Raw genomic sequence first — 12,251 nt, forward strand, 5'->3', positions numbered from 1 at the left:
CCGGATCTAGACTAATCGGATTGGGGCTGGCAATTACAAATTTGGGCAGGACACCTTCTCACACTTGTATCACAATACAAAAATCAAACAACCGTCATATAATAATGATACCATCTATTATTAATAATTATTTATTATTATTAATAATAAGAATGAATATTAAATTATTGTTTAAAAATGATGAATTCCAATAAGGAGACTGTGAACGGAAGACGCTGCAATAAAACACACAATGAAGACTATTTTCAACAATTACATGTCATTTGGCGGAAGCTTTTATCCAAAGCAACTTACAGTTAGTGTATTCAACATCATGTTAGTGGTTCGGTATCTTGCTGAAGGAAACTTTGTCATGCATATGGCGAAGACGCTCATCCAGGATTTAAAATATGCTCAAAAACCAGTTCAACAGCCTGGTTAGCTTTACTAAAAGAACAAACTTTGAACACCTGAAGGCTGCCCTCTGTGTAGTGAGAGCAGAAAAACTCAACTTATTTTCCCGTTGGAGACCTGAGGGTGATCGATCTTCACTTAGTGTTTGCTAAACATCCCATCGTACATTAGAAATTACATGTCCTTTAGAATGAGATTTAACTCTATTTTTTATATATTTTGAATCACAAAGGATGTGTTAAATTATAAACATTGAACGTGTAAAGTTTTTTCATGAAAAAATAAATCCACAAATGCAGTTTTTTTTTGTATCATCACGTACAATTGAATATCTTTTATCTTTATTCATTCGTTTCTTGCCATGCATTTTTTGAAGCACTTTGTGAGTTTAACCTATACTACTGCTACTACTACTACTAATAATAATAATAATAACCATGCAAAGAGTTTGAAAAGATACTATTATTATATTCTTATTATAATTACAATTACTTTCATTCTTATTAGTTTTTATGATTATTCAACATTTTTATAAAAATCGACTCAGATCACCACGGACAACGTTTATGCGTCACCCTTCAAACCCCACCCCTGACGTAAGACGTAATCATGACGTAAGGGTTTCCGCATCGCCATGTTGGTTTGGTGACAACAGAAAGAATTAGCCAGCTAGCAAAGCGATTTAAGGGCGAGAGGCACTGATATGACGGGAAAGACCCGCTGAACTCTGTGAAACGGATCTTTACAAGTACGTGAACTCGGTCTGTGGTGTTAGTAAAGTGTGGGGACCCTGTGAGGGAGGTCTGACCTTGGTGCCTTGGCGAATGTAGCCGATGCTAACCAATGCTAGTGTAAACTATAATCTGTAGCTTACAAATGACCCTGTATGGTTAACAGTAGATAGCTGTCACTAAGGGCAGTGGTGATCACAACTGTCAGCTAAACACCTGACTGTCGTTTATTTTTTATTTTGAATCGCCACCTAAAATACAGAAGCCTTCGTTTCTAGCATCTCCTGTCACCCGGTCTCAGATCAGCTGGGTTGACTGCTGGCCTCCTCCCTCTCTGCCACAGGTGAAGCTGTCAGGTCAAAGGTGACGTCCCGGGACCATGTTGGCTCGTCTCTTTCGGCTCCACGGCCTGCTGGTGGCCTCCCACCCGTGGGAGGTGATAGTGGGCACCCTGGCTCTCACTGTCTGCCTGGTGTCTATGAACTCCCTGGCAGCCAGCAGCCAGATGTGCACCTGGAACGAGTGCCCCAAAGTCGAAGAGGTGGGTTGTGGTGTGAGGTGGTGCATGTGTGCAAGCTGTAATATTGCTCACTTTGTGTCTGTGCACCCAGCCTGACGATTATCTGTGTCTGTTCTCTTGCAGAAAATCCAAAGCAGCGACATAACCATCCTGACTATTACTCGCTGCATGGCCATAGTTTACATCTATTTCCAGTTCAAGAATCTCAGACAACTGGGATCCAAATATATTCTGGGTCAGTATGATGCGCTGTTGGAGAAGTTGCACGATACTCAGCACTGAACCGTGATGGCTCTGCTTCACTTTCTGATAGTTTTTTCTTTTCTCACAGGTATTGCAGGTTTATTTGCAGTATTTTCCAGCTTTGTTTTCAGTACAGTGGTCATCCACTTCTTTGGGAGAGAGCTGACAGGCCTGAAGTAAGGGTTTCAAATATACTGACCTTTTGTTTTACACCCAGATTGTTGAAGACATTCATTTCCTAGATCACAGTCTCTTGTGAGGCCTCTGTAGTTAAAGGTCACAAGTGATGAGGGAAAATCAATTTGGTCGCTTGATATTATTGCATTACTTTCTTTTTGTGAGCACATCATATATCCCGAAAGAAGTAACTTACCCTGATTGGTTTTATTTCAGTGTTACTTATATAAGAGGCCTCTTTTTACTGACTACTGTAAGGAATGTTCAAATAAGAGGCTTTTTAATAACAATACAAGATAAATTCGCAAACATTAATACATGTGTAGTTAACCCAGTTTGTATATGTTAGGTGGACGGATGACGAGTAGTAATCTGGTCGGATCAAATCGCAAAAGAAAATGACTGGTGTTCAAGACAGGGGTCAGTCAATTGATCCAGTGTGCCCCTCTAGGCATTTTAAGGATTTGCAGCTCTAAAGCCTTGCATCACATGCATCATTAAGAATTTCTAAGAGACTCAATGTGGTTTGTGAGCAACCCTTTCACATTAATCAGGAGTCATTCTATTGCACTGTAAAATCAAAAACATCATGGAATGAGGATGAATGCAGTTTTTAAACTTGTCAGGTGTCACTTCTGGATTTCCAATGGCTGCAGTGAAATAATACACTGTCCTTTGACTGTGTGTCCTCCAGTGAAGCTCTGCCTTTCTTCCTTCTGCTCATCGACCTGTCAAAAGCCTGTGCATTGGCCAAGTTTGCCCTGAGCTCCAACTCTCAGGTAACGCCACACACCCTGTATTTGCATTTGTAATTGTGTGAAACGGAGCAAACATCCATTTATCGACATCGACATTAAGGTAGTGTCGGCTCGCTGACACTATGCATCTTGTGTATAGGAGGAGGTGAGGGAGAATATATCCCAGGGCATGGCCATCCTGGGCCCCACCTTCACCCTGGATGCTGTGGTTGAGTGTCTGGTCATCGGGATCGGCACCATGTCAGGTAAGGAATGCTGCTGTTTGTTCACCTCCAAAACAGGGACAGATGTTGTTTGGTGTGTTAAATACCTAATGATGGTAATAAATTGAATGAAAATTGAATTCACTTCTGTTCTCTGTTGTTTTCCAGGTGTCCCTCAATTAGAGATCATGTGTTGTTTTGGCTGTATGTCCGTCCTGGCCAACTACTTTGTCTTCATGACCCTGTTCCCCGCATGTGTCTCACTGGTCCTGGAGGTAGGAATAATTGTTGACTTTTAGGAGAGTTGATTTTTTTGACATAGAATTGAAGTGAGTTAAGGTACCAGACAATTGATTTCTGTGTACGCTTCCTGTTTATTTTGGCGTACAGCTGTCCAGGGAAAGTCGCGAGGGTCGCCCAATCTGGCAGCTGAGCCACTTTGCACATGTGTTGGCTGAAGAAGAGGACAACAAGCCGAATCCTGTGACTCAGAGGGTTAAAATCATCATGGTAAGAAACAGAGTGCAGCTATTTTACCACACAAAAATCATTTTGCTGCCTGTATAAACCTCAACCAGAAGGTGGCTGGCTTTTTTGAAATAGGAAGATTGAAGCAAATAAACAGTCTTACTGGGATTTTTCATTATGTCCTCCCCAGTCTCTAGGTCTTGTTCTGGTTCATGCACATAATCGACTAGCGAATGAGAATCCAGGTCACAATCGAACAGTGGACGGGCCCGTAGCTAAGAGACTGGAGTCTGATGATACCACATGGCCTCTGAAGCTCACCAGGTAAAAATATTGAGGAAAGAAAATTGCTCATTTTGTAAATACATTGATTTATTGTGCAATAACCCTCTGATGCATGTCTTCTTTTCTCCTGCTGCCAGTATGGACATGGAGCAGGTGATAACCCTCGGTCTTGCTTTGCTCCTGGCTGTGAAGTACGTCTTCTTTGAGCAAACAGAGATGGAGTCGTCGCTGTCCCTCAAGAGTCCCATTACCAGCTCTGCTCCAAACCAGAAGCACTGGGTGGCAGGGGACTGCTGCAGGAGGGACTTCCAGGCCCAGAAACTACACAAGACGATGAATGGTTTCGTGGCAACACACATATCCCCCCCAGCTGTTTCAGAAAGGAAACTTTCCCCTGAGGCTGACAAGGCGATCACAGAAAAGGGTGAGACTTAAAATTGGTCCCTATTGCATTACATTTCATGTCATTTGGCAGACGCTTTTATCCAAAGCGACTTACAATTAGTGCATTCAACACGTCTTAACTTATTTAGACTGGATGCTACATGCGCATGTATCTCCCTCAAAGACCAAGTACAGTGTCTGCATGCTCCTCCCTCTAGGCCCACACTGCCTTTAGCGTATGCCTGGGACGTCTTGGTTTTCATTTCGTCACCAATGTTAAGAGGTTAACGTGGCAAAATACCTGTGACAGTTGAGTGACTCACGCCTCGCTGCTTCAGTTGTCTAAAGCTTCGCGACTCGTGACACATGCAGTTCCCAGCAAAATAGACAGTTTAAAGATCTGTTGATAGTGATATTGACATCGTGTTAGCAGCATTACATCTGCTTTGTGGTCGGAACTCTTAATTTTTTCAGTCTGCTCAACAACTCTGGCTGTTGCATAGGCGCACCCAACACAAAGGGACCGCGGTAGCTCAGTGTGGTAGCTGTTGCACAAGGCAGGCAGTGTGTCTTGTGCATCATCCTTTGAAGCAAATAGAAACACTGAATAAACATAGGTAGGGCTGCATGAATTTAACTTTTAGATTTCTAAAACGTTTCATTTCAATTCATTATAACAAATGTTCTTCTTCAATATCACTACGTGACGCCGGGTTTAAACCGGACACCGAAGCACTGCGCCTGTACGCCGCTTGGCACTATTCTCAAGTTATGACAACATTGTCTCCTTTGGCGAAGGATGAACCTTCACCGTACCTCAATGTCACCTTTGCAAGACATAAAGACTCCTTTGATCTTTGACTACTGTCACTACAGGAGTTGAGTTTACGGCTCAGCATCAAAGGATTCATGGTCCATGCTCCCAAAGCACTGACAGGCACTGACAGACGTGAGGCCCTATTGAAATAGTAAGGATTATTTTAATTTTTCCAGCAAATTAATTGGCTTTTTGAGGGCCTTAACATGCTCAAATTTTGCAGAACGTTAGAATGTGGTGAAAGTTTACGTATTCTGAAGGAATTTTCAATGGGTGTCGCAAAATGGCTAAACGGTGCCCCCCGAGACCCCCGGAACGTGTTCACATTGACTGATCTTCACAAAAATCAATACACAGGAATCTGTATGTATCATGACCAGACAAACAAAAAAGTCTTAGGTGCAATTTGAAAAACGCAACAGGAGCCTGCTATTTTGCATTTTTACCTTGAGGTACTTGTACCAGGGCTTACATCAGATCTACTTCAAATTAAGATGAATGTCATCACAACAAGATGGAGATACAAACTAACTGAAAGATTGATTTTTCATCACACGGTGTGACCGTGGCGTGGCGTCAAAGTTTGATTACACGCCAGTAAAACACGATGTTCTGTATCGCGGACATACATGGACCATGAATCCTTTGATGCTGCATTGTCCTATCACCACTAAACTTCTGTCTAATGATCAGAGTCCAAGCCTGAACAGCTCTATGTGTCAATATTTCCTCAGTCATTATTTATTTTTTTCAGGCAAAACGCATGCAATGCTTCAAAATGCATGCTCAGGCCTGCTCAGTGCTGCTTTGCAGTCCTAGAAATTTTAGAAATTGTATTTTTTAGCTGGTACTTTCCAGGGTTGAGCAATTCTGGTTTTAATTATTGTTTTTATTCGGTTTTTATTAATGTTATTAGGTGACTTTACATGATTTTTTGAAGGTATTCCTTTTCGATTCACATTCGTTTTCCCTTTCCTACTTCGTGTCAACATCTGCACATAAATAAATAGCTCGAAGCAGCAAGTGGTTAACTTAGCTTAAAGCAAATATTGGAAGAAGTTGGTTAAAACAATTACTGATGACTCTTGAGTCTTTATATATGTATTGTACAAACTGGCTAATATGTACAACTTCAAGCAGGGTTGTGTCTTCACTTTGCCGTCCCTACAGGCAAGATACCCTACAGGTGTATTTGTCACCCTGCTGGAAACAAATGCAAACACAAACTCAGGCCCATACAGTGAAGATAGTCTAATGATAAATAAATAGGCTTACATGTAGATGAGTGGTCAAGCTGGCGAGCAGGTTTAGGCTAATAGACACAAAAGGTACATAAACCGACCAACTGACAAGGAGCTGCGGACAAAGGCAGCTATAAATACTCGTTCGGCGATGAGGGAGATGGGATAAGGTGCGTGAGCGAGGATGGAAGCTGCGGAACAAGTGGAATTTTGGAAAGAAAAATTACAAATTTAAAGATGGGGACATCAAGTGGAGACATGGAGAAGGGTAGGTCTGAGGAGATAACAGAGAACACATGGCCAGGGAGAAGTGGGGCTGGTTATTATTTATTTTTTTCAGGCAAAAGCAAAACGCATGCAACGCTTCAAAATGCATGTGCTCGGGCCCGCTCAGTGCTGCTTTGCAGTCCTAGAAATTTTAGAAATTGTATTTTATAGTTGGTACTTTCCAGGGTTGAGCAATCCAGGTTTTAGTATATATTTGATTTCATATAGGTAATATCTAAGAGCTACAACAGCAGTCAATAATTTGGTTGACAGAACATTTCTGATTGAACAACTGATCGATCAACTCTGGTTGCAAATTATTGTTTCAATCGGGTTCCAGAAAAAAACTCGGGTTTTAAGAGGTTGTTGTTAAACATTGGTGGTACAGTCATAATCGGTTGGTAATGTCCATATGCACTGATGTAAATGATTTCTTGCTCAACGTGCCCTTTGTCTGTCCTGATTTACAGAAGAAGTAACTCCGGCTCCAGCAGTTTCAGAGGACAATAGCCCTTGTATTTCAGGTTTTGGAGACTCTCCTGCCCCGGCCCCTTCTGTTCCTCTGAGTAGCTCCAATTTAGAGCCCCGTTCTCTGGAGGAATGTGTGACCATCCTCTCCGATCCGCAGGCAAGCTGCCATTGAAGTTAGAAATCCTCACACAAAGCCCAGTTCTGAATGTGGCTGAAGGTTTAACAAATCACCGGTTTGTCCTTGGTGTTTTCCAGAGAGGTGCCCGTTTCCTCAGCGATGCAGAGGTGATAAACCTGGTTACCCAACATCACATTCTTAACTATAAATTGGAGATGCTCCTGGATACTCCAGAGAGGGGCGTGTCAGTCAGGAGGGAAATGCTATCGACCAAACTTCCCGTTCACTCGGCCTTGGCTTGTCTGCCTTACAAGGACTACGACTATTCTAAGGTTTGTATATTCGTAAAATACATCGTCCTCCAGTAAATTCACCTTTATGACTAATACAAGGTTTCAGTGTTCATGTTGTAGCATGATTCTATTCAAGCTTTATTTAATGTCCCTTGTCTGTAGGTGATGGGTACTTGTTGTGAGAATGTCATCGGGTACATGCCGGTGCCAGTGGGAGTGGCTGGTCCTCTTCTGTTGGACGAGAAGCAGTTTCACGTTCCCATGGCGACCACAGAGGGCTGCCTGGTGGCCAGCACGAACCGAGGATGCAGGGCACTTTCTGTAAGAGAGGCCGACTTAGCTGTGGTTCACTGTGTGGTGGTGTGTGTGGTTGTGCGTGTTGTGCTGACTCTTCTCATCCTTCCTGTCCAGCTGAGTGGGGGTTGCCGCAGCCGGATCCTAGCTGACGGTATGACGCGGGGTCCCGTGGTGAGGATGCCGTCAGCGTGTCGGGCTGCAGAGGTCAAAGTCTGGCTCGAGACCTCGGATGGTTTCCGCCTGATTAAAGAGGTCTTCGACCAGACCAGCAGGTCAGAGGAAACACTGAGATTGGCTAAAAGCAATAACAGGATGAATACTGAATCACATATGTACCAAATGTTATTATCTGACAGAACATGCATGTATTTTTATTTTTCTTGCCAGGTTTGCTCGTCTGGAGAAGCTGTTTGGGAATGTGGCTGGGAGGAACCTGTATATACGCTTCCAGTCTCAGACAGGAGACGCCATGGGCATGAACATGTTATCAAAGGTACGACCCAATCTTGTGCAATTTCAAGGAAACTCTGGCTTTTGTCTCCATTCAGCTTATCATGTGTACACCACATTTGTTTTGTATCTCCAGCACCATGAATACTTAACAGGGTACATGCTGTGTTTTCCCAGGGGACTGAACAGGCTCTGCTCAGACTGCAGCAGCAGTTTCCTGACATGGAGGTGATGTCAGTCAGTGGTAATTACTGCACTGACAAAAAATCTGCTGCCATAAACTGGATTCTGGGCCGGGGCAAGTCTGCTGTCTGCGAGGCCACTATCCCTGCCAAGGTGGTCACGGAGGTAAAAACAACTACAGCTAAAACTCTCCCTGTGCTTCTCAAGTCGTAGCAGTGGAAAAACTCTGCTCACCAGCTTCAACACGTTTTCTGCCATCTGTTACTGTTTGTCAAATAATAAAAGGCCCTTTGGATGTATGTTTAGGTGCTAAAGAGCAGTACAGCTGCTCTGTTGGAGCTCAACATCACCAAAAACCTGGTGGGCTCGGCCATGGCGGGCAGTATAGGGGGCTTTAATGCTCACGCTGCCAACATTGTAGCTGCCATATACATCGCCTGTGGGCAGGTAAACCTCACTCATGTTATCTCTAGTCTTGCATTACTTCCACACATACTCATGGGTATCTTTTAAATAACACAACTAATAGTATTAGATTGAGTGTGAGGCTGATAAATAGTCAACTTTCCACATCCAGACAGATGTTTGTGGACCAACTTTCCAAAATGTACCTCAGATTCAACATTGTTTCAGAACCTTTAACCGATTTCATGAATATTTGAAAAACCTTCCGGAAGCCAAGTATCCGTCTGTTATTGTCTAAAAAGGAATCTATGATAACAGATAACTTTTGAAGGGAAGGAGGTGTTGATTGGACTTCACAGACTTTGCACATTTTCAGGATGAATTTGATCAAGAATATATAAAAAAGTCCTTCCACTACAAAAAGGAAAACCAATTTGTGTGAAAGCTAAGAACAAGGTTCTGCAACTAAGGACATAATCTCTGCACCAATGTGAGCTGTAGCTGGAAATAAAATGGTTGACTTTTAAAAGGCGTAACATGAATTTGTCTCAGTGGCAAAAGGTCATATTTAACCTGTCCCATTTAGATGACTTTCAAAAGAAAAATACACATTCAAACAAATTGTAACTTTCCTTAACTTTATAGAAATACTTGGATAGGATTTTTAAACATATGTCAACAGTTTTCTCACCACACGTATGGAGTAATATCTCTGTGTCGTGTGTCAGGATCCTGCTCAGACAGTAGGAAGCTCCAACTGCATCACTCTGATGGAGCCTGCTGGTGCAAATGGAGAAGACCTGTACATCAGCTGCACTATGCCCTCCATAGAGCTGGGAACTGTGGGAGGAGGCACCAACCTGCTGCCACAGCAGGCCTGTTTACTGGTAACCTACTCGTTTACTTTAATTTTTGATTTAATTTTCAGTTTCAAGTCTCCTTCATAGTAACGCTTGTTTGTAAAGAGTGTGACTAACTGAAACAGGGCAAGCTGTTTTTCCCGTCCTTCCCTTTTTTAACCATTCAAATTCAAAAACATTTATTTTGCATAATTCAAATTTCTCAAAAATATTTGCACATGCATCCTAAATTCTCTTATTGCAAATTTTAAAAGAAGTATCCCATGTAAGTTGAAATCTGACTGCATAAACAGATGAGCCCACACCCAGCATCAAGATATTGCAAATAAAAAGCTTAAGGGTGGGAGGGGGATCATGACTGGGCAATGACTGTGTGATGAATCAGAGGTTTTTAAGGCAGCTGTGCAGGGATCCCACAGTGTGGAAAGTTCCCGCCGGGCAATTAACCTGTGGCACAGCTTAATTCTTCTACCAGAATACAGTCATAGTATTATGAGAATTAAGCTATAATTTCAGGCTATGTGTAAGTTTAAAGGGGAATATCAGAAGATACGCCTCTATTCAGAAGAGGAATGTGCCTGAACTTGAACGCTCCAGAGGTGACTGTGTTGTTGTGAGCGGAGAATCGCCTGCTGCGCTTGTCGTGTGGGAAAGGCAAAGTGTCAGGACATAAAAATCAGGAAATATTTGGGAGTGGCCGACCACAAAGCCATCACTGGTTACATCTGTGTGCTGGTTTAGTACTTTCTCAATAACCACTGAGACTGGAAATCAAATTTTTGGATCCTTAACTCTAACAAGCACTTAATTAGGACTTTATTCTCTCCCTCAGCTGAATGTGGGCATTGCCACTGATAAACAAAATCTACCTAAAAGGTTTTAAAATATTAAACGGACAGCGTGCTCAAGTTGTAATCTGCATGCGTCAGATCCCAGTGTTATAAAAACTCTACAGCTGATAAATAAGGAAAGTTATATCTAATCAGATCTGCTTTCAGGAAGAAAATTTAAGAGAATTTCTAAAGACAAAACACACTGTCATCCTTTTCGTTCTCTTTGTTTGTAATATAAAACCCTAACGGTAAAGGTCTGCATCCGTTTCTGTCTTTAGATGCTTGGTGTCCAAGGCACCAGTCCCAACCAGCCTGGTGAGAACGCCCGGCAGCTGGCCCGCATAGTGTGTGCCACCGTCCTGGCAGGAGAGCTGTCTCTGATGGCCGCTCTAGCTGCTGGACACCTCGTCAAAAGCCACATGACCCACAACAGGTGAGATATTTCACTCCTGCTCTCTGTGGTCTGTGAACGTTCACCCTGCGAGAGGCTGAATGTGCTCTGTTCTCTGATCCTAGATCCAAAACAACTGTGTCCGAAACCCCTTCGCAAAGCTCTGGGGACGGCAAGTGTTGACGTGACGGCCATCTTCAAAGAGTGAAATCACGCCCCCTGGAATCCGGCACAAGAGGCTCTCCTAATGATGTGCTTCTGAGGGGAGAGCTGCGGGTGGTGGAAGACAAATAACTATATCCACGCTGAAGAAATAGTTGTGCTCAGTTTGTGGCTGACTGCAAAAAGACTTTCTAGGTTGAACTGTTGCGTTGCTTATTTGTTCCATTTGCCTGCATCTTAGCGTTGCAGTAGTATTTGGTTAAGGCTTTGCTGATCTGGGAGTCGTGATATGATTTGGACGTGCATGTGCACTACGCTGCTCAAAGACTTTAACAAGTACCCAGTGTGCCTCTAAGGAGTCGTAAAGCCACAAGCTTCTCCCATCACATGCGGAAAGAGACAGATTCTACATTAATGTATGAGCTGAGATCTTCAGACAAGCAACATCTGATTTCCCTGAAAAAAAAAAATCTTTGCACTCGCCAATAGCTGTTGTAAACGCAGCTGTAAGTAGTTTCAAACACCAACCTTCTGCCTGAATGTATGTGGTTTATATTGGTGTTGTTGGGTATCACTTGCTCAATCTTTCATGAGCTGAGATGCGACTGTATACTGTGTATATTGCAGAATGACTGTGGCGGCTGAACCCCCAGGTTTTTGTCACACGTGGTTTGTTCAGACGCTTATCTACCACTAAGACGTTAGAGGCAGGTGTTATTTTTAAGGCGAATAGGAAAAACAAAGCCATATTCATTTATTTTTAAGGTACACTTGTATTTTACATTTGTGCAACTATTTATTTTTTGTGGGTTAGGGTTAGCATGGTTGAACAAGCAAAAGGATGAGTTTAAAGGAGACACAATTTTTTTCAGTTTTTGTCTTTCCGCTTGTTTGTGATGGATCTTTTGTAAAAGAGCTCCTCCCCGTGACAGAAAACACAGAAGCTCCTGAAACACCTCGGCAGCCGCACGGCCGATACGTTTCCACATCGTCGTGAGGATGTTGAAAGAGGAGCTAAAGTATGAGGAGACTGCTGTTTCCAGAACATTAGAGCATGGAAATCTTTAATGAAAAACTATCAGTCTGGATAGAAGCTGAACGCCTCCTTTAAAAGCATGGCTCACGCAGGTACTGCAGGTTCTGGTATTTACAGTAAGCAGCAAAGCTCAGAAGTGGCCTTACATACAGTATTTCTGAGATGTTGAGCCTTAGCATGTTAGAATATTCAATTATAAATTATTCATGTCAAGATTGTACAATGTTTTATTTAAAAGATAAAAAAAACTTTTCCCTCTGAGTGA

The 12,251-nt window shown here is 42.6% G+C and overlaps 1 protein-coding gene across 1 annotated transcript; it reads left to right on the forward strand.

Moving 5' to 3' along the window:
• The first annotated feature begins 1,026 nt into the window (after nucleotides 1–1,026).
• On the forward strand, nucleotides 1,027–12,247 carry LOC133011040 (3-hydroxy-3-methylglutaryl-coenzyme A reductase-like). Its single transcript, XM_061078724.1, has 20 exons — nucleotides 1,027–1,141; nucleotides 1,468–1,665; nucleotides 1,768–1,879; nucleotides 1,976–2,063; nucleotides 2,759–2,843; nucleotides 2,962–3,067; nucleotides 3,194–3,300; nucleotides 3,416–3,535; nucleotides 3,684–3,817; nucleotides 3,916–4,202; nucleotides 6,958–7,115; nucleotides 7,214–7,408; nucleotides 7,532–7,690; nucleotides 7,781–7,938; nucleotides 8,054–8,159; nucleotides 8,294–8,464; nucleotides 8,606–8,746; nucleotides 9,433–9,591; nucleotides 10,676–10,830; nucleotides 10,914–12,247. Exons 2-20 carry the CDS (start codon nucleotides 1,504–1,506, stop codon nucleotides 10,969–10,971), a joined length of 2,661 nt encoding a protein of 886 aa, XP_060934707.1. The 5' UTR covers nucleotides 1,027–1,141; nucleotides 1,468–1,503; the 3' UTR covers nucleotides 10,972–12,247.
• Nucleotides 12,248–12,251: the final 4 nt, after the last annotated feature.

Source organism: Limanda limanda, chromosome 1 (assembly GCF_963576545.1).
Source record: "Limanda limanda chromosome 1, fLimLim1.1, whole genome shotgun sequence".
Lineage (NCBI taxonomy): Eukaryota > Metazoa > Chordata > Actinopteri > Pleuronectiformes > Pleuronectidae > Limanda > Limanda limanda.